The sequence below is a fragment of the Lichenostomus cassidix genome, chromosome 3, assembly GCF_008360975.1.
Source record: "Lichenostomus cassidix isolate B80296 chromosome 3, HeHo_3.0, whole genome shotgun sequence".
Lineage (NCBI taxonomy): Eukaryota > Metazoa > Chordata > Aves > Passeriformes > Meliphagidae > Lichenostomus > Lichenostomus cassidix.
In genome coordinates, this window is record NC_139483.1 from 58,501,987 (window position 1) to 58,507,986 (window position 6,000).

The following is a 6,000-nucleotide window of genomic DNA, read 5'->3' on the forward strand; positions in this document are numbered from 1 at the left end:
AAATTTCACTATTTTGCCTGTTGCTCATGAAGTTTATGACAAGCAAGGTATTTTAAAGATGAGACATGTAGCTTTTATATGTATTCACAAAGGGACACATCTTAAAATTCTTTGCCACTCAATGTTTTTAACAGAAAAAGGACCAGAGTTCCTATTGATGATGTCCCCTTAGCATTATTTACTCTTATTTTACCTGTTGCTACTCTTCTGACTACTGGATTCTCTAGGGCTACTGGGTATGTTTGCTCCTGCTTCCCAACACTTTGGCTTTAAACCTTTTTCCCTCACAGGAAGAATCTGGTCACAAATGCATTACAAAATGCAATGAACCCTGAGTCTGCACCAGTGCTTAAAGGAGATTCATGCTGTCCGCATCCGAGCCTGGTCTCTGTCAGCAAGGTACCAGAGTTATTGCTGTACCATTGCTAGAGACTGGGTAACAACTACACGCAGCCTTCACCTACTGCCTCATTTTCAAATATCCACAAGACACCATAACAACAATAGTTACCCAATACCAAAGCTATTCTGTCATCTGATGAAATTTACCACCGACAGCCTTTTCTTGTTTATAAACAGCCTGTACCTCACACCAGAAAAGTATTTCCTCTGCAAAGCTTTCATGACTCCTTTATTTCTGTTATTGTCTGTGCAGGCCTGAGTGGAGATTTAACCTGCTCAGATAGTAAGAGTTGCATACAACAACTCTGAAATCCTATGCCTTAAATTCTCTTAATTGCTTAAAATTGCAGGCACAGGAAGTTACCGAAAACTTCTCTATTTATTTGTGCCTCCTTCCTTCCCCTATGCAGACACTGCCTGCACCGAATCTTCACACCTCCTATCACCCGATCTGTTCGAATTGTTATTTCCTACCCAAAGTCAATTCAACATACATCTGAGCATCCCTTTTGTCTGACTCATGCCATTCTCTTCCTCATCTGCCAGTTATTACCAGCTTCCATAAGCTCTGCTGTCTATAAACAATTAGTTCACCTTTTCTAGCTCCTAAATACACTCAGCAGGTCACTGCATTTACAGATTTTCCCTTCTCTGCCATTCATAAAGAGCTGCTGGCATCTCCCATTGTGACGAGCGGTCCTACTACCGAAGCACGAACAAGCTATGACTACACACATGCTATCAGTTTCTTCAGTAAGCCGCATGCCAGCTCATCACTGATTCCTCACACCCATCACTCACAATCCATCATCCTCCTTACCAGCAGTATTAAAAAAACAAGATAGCAAATTGAACAGCCCGCAAAAACTCAACCATCTCTCTTCACAGAACAGGTGATGCCAAACAAAACTCAACAAGTTAGAGGAAAAGGAGTCATCACAAGTTACTGAAACTTTTAAAGCAATACTCAAAAACTCAATAAACTGAAGGTGAAACATACACCACAAAAGCAATCTAAACCAGAGTTTATTACAATTGCCCAACTGGCAACAAACACCATCCAAGACGATTGCTTCAGCCACCTTCACTAGAGCACCAGTTCATGAGACCAACTGGACCACAGCCGAAGCTGCTGAAGTCTCACCAGGAAAAAGCGTCTACCCGGCACCACCCAGCTTAAAGTGGAAAGCTCTGCTGCCTTCAGCCACTACTTTCAGGGAGTTTCTCTCTTACAGATGTTCATCATATACACTTCTGGGAATGCGGTAACTTTCTCAGTAAAAAGCATCGGTTCCCAAACAGCTTTCAAATTTGCACTAAGAAAACTGTGTTACAATCCCGAGCACAGACTATTTCCTAAAATGACATAGGCTGAACTTTTTATATCATGAGCTTTATTTATGCTCACCACCTGATTTTTAGCACCCACGACTGAGCATCCATTCATGAGTAGAAACAGCAAATACGATCGGTCCAGTGCCACTCAACTACACGGAAGAAATTAAGAATAGAACAAAACTAAAAATGTAACTCACGCTGCCTTTCGCTGTAAAGCTTTCACACCGCGCAGCTAAGCACAGGTAATTAAAAGACAAGGGAGAGGCCGTGACCCTCGCGCCCCGAGGGAGGCTGCCGCATCTCCAGGGGCCTCCTACCCACGCAGCGCTCCTCAAACCTAAAACCCGCTGGGTCTCACGCCGCGCTCTCGAGTGGGACAAGTGACACGGCCGCAGGGCGCGCCCCCCGCCGCTCCCGCCCAGGCCATGCCCCCCGGCGGGGCACGGCAGCCCGGGCAGCGCCCGCCCGGAGCCGCCCGGGCCGCTCCCCGCCCGCTGCCCTGCGCCCGGCGCGGCGGAGCGCGGCGGCGGCCGGAACGCTGCGGCGAGGCCCGGCGGGCGCGGCCGCCGCTCCCCGGCGCCGGCAGCCCGCGGCCTACCAGCAGAGGTCCCTCCTTGGCCAGTTTTGCGGCGTGTTTTTGCTGCACTTGAAACTTTCTGGAGAAAACCCGGGCTCAGGTCCGCGTCTTCCCCAGGCTCGGGCAGAACCACCGAGACAAAAGCGCCCGCCCGGCTCCTCGGGAGCAGCGCTCGGGGAAAGCGGTTCTCGAGTCTCTGCGTTTCCCTACCGAATTTGCCTTTTTTCCTTCGCCTCCGCCCCGGGCAATTAAACAGAGCGGGGGAAGAGTGCCCCCCTGCCCCGGCGAGGGGGCGGCGGTGGGGGCGAGCGCGGTGCGGGCGGGGGTGGGAGAGGAACTGGGTGTTAAGTGTTCCTGAGGAAGTTGCACAACGAGAGAGGGACTCTGCTTGTTTACCGGGTCCCTCGCTTTTTTTTTTATTTCCCACCCCCACCCCCTTCGCCGCCCCCCCTCCCGCTCCGGGACCGGGATCCGGGAAAAGGAGGTTGCCTCCGACTGGAAAGGAAAAAAAAATTTAAAAAATGTTACCTTCTCCTCCCTCCTCCCCTCCCCCAGCGCGGAGGAGAAGGAGGAGGAGGAGGGGGGCGAGCTCTCTTTTTTTCTAGGGGGCTGCGGGGGCTCGCTCGTCGGCCGCTCGCAGCCGATCTCCGGGCATCCCTCGGCGGAGAAGTCACCCCTTCCCGCGGGAGGGGCCGGCACACGCCGCTCCCCCGGAGGGCTCGCCCCCGCCCGGCCCCGCAGCCACCAGCGCCCGGCCCCGCGCTGCAACTTTTTCTCTCACGCTCTCGCGTGCGCCCGCTCCGACGGGGAGGGGGGAAAACCATGGGGGTGGGGAGCGGGCGCCGCTGCGGCCCCGACGCGGCGCCCCCCGCCCCGGGCGCTGCAGCCCCGGCAGCCTCTCCCAAGCCCCGGCCGGGGGCGGGCGGCCGCTCCGCGGGAGCGCCTTCCCGTCGGCCGCCGCTCCCTCCCCCCCTCCGAAAAAAAAAAAAAAATCGCTTTCCGCCCCCCCACCGAAAAAACACCGCCCCACACGCGCTAGCGAGAACAAGTGTGCCTATATCCTGTTGTTATATGCACCGGCTGCGGAGACGGGGAGGCAGAGACGGGCGTGTGCACGGGGGCCGCTCCCCCACCCCGGCCGCACTTCAGGCGAGAGCGCGCAACTTAACAGAAAAGCCGCGTCCTATTCCCTGCCCCTGCCTCCCCCCCCGCTCCCTGCCCCCGTCGTCGGCAAAATACGCACTCACGTGTATGTGCGCTCACACACACCGCCGGCAGCCCGGGGCCAGCCCCCGGCAGCCCCCCGAGGCCGGCCCGCGGAGCCGGCGGCGGTGACAGGCGCCGGCCCCCGCCGCCGCACGCAGCCCGAAGCGGGCAGGGGCCGTTCCCCCGCCGCCTCACATGTCTGCCGCAGCGAGCGCGGCGCACGCACCGCACAGAGGCAGGAACTGAGCACTCGAGCAAAAGACTTTTTTTTTTTCGTCTCTTTAAAAAAAAAAAAATTGCTACAAGCTTGCCTTTTTTTTTTTCTTGAATGTGTATGTGTGTGCAAACTTTCCCCAAAATGGCGGAAATTGGGAGATGATTATATTTTAAATATCTCTCGCACACAATCACACAAAGTGCAGGAGCGACGGAAAATACAAACTCTCCGCTGCGCGCTGGTAGAGGCCTTCGCACACGGGGACCCACGGCACATTCAACCGGTATATCCCGGCAGCCGCCACCTCTCGCCGCTTCCGACCGAAAAACCCGGGGCTTTTTCGCACCCCTCTCCGCTGCGCATTGCCCCCTCGCAGCCCGCACTTCTCCCCGTCCTTCAGCCTGTGCGAACAAAGAGCCGGGGCTGCGGAGGGGGGGCTCGGGTTGGCAGCGAGCCCCCTCCCTCCGCTCCGCTCCGCTCCCTCCCCGCCCGGCGCTCACACGCACACCCGTGCCCCCCCAGCTTCCCCCCCGCCGCCCGGCCGCGGCACCCGCATCACATTGTTCCCAACAGCGCGGCGGTGCCCCGTAAGTGTCATTAAATGGAGCCAACTGACAAGCTCATTGGTGGGGCAAGTCTGCAAAATGTCTCTCCCCTTCCCTTCCCCCTCCCTTCGGAACCCACTCCCCCCCCCAAAAAAAGGCCCCCCCAAACACATTTCCACAGCTCCCTCCCCCGTGTATATATATATGTACATACACATACGTGCGTGCGTGCCCGTGTATGTATATAAATATACAGCGCATATATATATACATGTACTCCCTTCATGTGTTTGGGAAAAGAAAAAGAAATACCAGGCACCTCTCTCTTTCTTTTGTTCCTCTTTCACACTCGTACACTTATGATTTAGTGAGATCCCCGGTGCCCCGGCCGCTCCCCAGCCACTTGCGAGTCACTTGCCCACTTTCCCCGGCATTAACTTCCATCCTTTCTGCTCGAGGTGGTCGGGGAGAAGCCCCCCTCCCCTTCCCCAGATACGTTTCGTAAGGGAGGGAGAGGAGGTGCGTCTCTCCCTTTATCTCTCGCGCTCTCTCTAACTTTCATCCTCACCTAGGGGGAAAATTAAAACCCGTCACCAGCCTTTGCCATCGCGGCTCCCTAAACGGCTTGCGGATCAGATCGGAACCCGCCGCTCCTTACCCCCCCAAATTCTCTCTTTCTCCGTCTCTCGAGTAGTCCTGACAAATATGGTCCAGGGCTGCGGGCACAGTGAGCATGCGCCCGCGGAGCCAGGGCTGGGGAAAGGGGAAACTGCCGCCGCCGCCGCCGCCGCGGCTCCTCTTCCTCCCTCGCCTGCGCTGCCGCTGCGCCCCGGCCGCCCGCAGCCGGCACCCGGCAGCCGCCACCGGCGGCGGGCATCGCCCTCACCCAAAACGCGGCCGCCGACAAGGGCTCCGGCGGAGGTGCATCCTCCCCGTGATTTACTGCCGACGCTGGAGGAATAATAAGGAGACTTGTGCAGCAGCCGCGCGCTATTTTGGGCGCTTTCAAAAATAACGCCTTGCACTTTTCGGGGAGGGAGAGGTCCGGTCCTCGGGGGTCCCGCCAGGTGCTGCTGAGGTTGCGTGGTGGGCGCCGGGGGACCGGGGAGAGCCTGTCTGCGGCTCTTGGCCTCATCCTCTGCGCAGAACTGACCTGGGGCAGAGGCACAACAGCTGGGCACCAGTAAGGAAAGTGCGAGTCCTGCGGGAGAGGGGCTGCCCTCCGCCGCGGCCGTCGAGGGGACCCCTGGGGAGATGGTCTGAAGCCGGGCAGCTCGGAGCAGGCTCCTCCTGCGCTCCCGAAATACGGGGTGCGTTCGGTATGGACACATTCCTCGTGATGGGCCTCATCTCGTTTACAACCTAGCCAGCTTACAAAATAAAACTGGTCTCAGATGTGCCACCTGCTTGAATGCTCTCCATGGGTGCCCCGTCTTCCTAAAGACAAATATCATCTTCATTTACCTTCTGTCACTGGTTAAGAAAACAGTGAAAACTGGAGGCCCTTGTTATTGCATGGGATTTCCCAGGGTGGACTTCACCTGCAAGGAGATCTGCTGGCAAAAGGACATTACATAGCATAGACCTATATGAGGCCTAACTGTACTGCGGAAGAGGGAGGATGGAGAATTTCGACCAGATGTATATATGATACTTTTGTAAATGTATATACATATATGTAGTTTGAGGCGAAGTATAAAACAACACAGAACACA

The 6,000-nt window shown here is 56.1% G+C and overlaps 1 protein-coding gene across 8 annotated transcripts in view; it reads right to left on the minus strand.

Annotated features, from left to right (window-relative positions):
- Positions 1-5,035, minus strand: part of L3MBTL3 (L3MBTL histone methyl-lysine binding protein 3) — a 76,546-nt gene extending 71,511 nt beyond the window's left edge. For 2 of the 8 annotated variants that reach the window (XM_085055970.1, XM_085055969.1), the window contains exon 1: positions 4,944-5,035. In XM_085055970.1, coding sequence (XP_084912096.1) covers positions 4,944-5,020 — 77 coding nt within the window. In that variant the 5' untranslated portion in view covers positions 5,021-5,035. Of the gene's footprint in view, positions 1-1,937; positions 2,088-2,845; positions 3,220-3,564; positions 3,739-4,853 lie in introns of those variants that run through there. The other 6 variants (XM_085055972.1, XM_085055971.1, XM_085055966.1 and 3 more) reach the window with 6 other exon arrangements.
- Between the last annotated feature and the right edge of the window lie 965 nt (positions 5,036-6,000).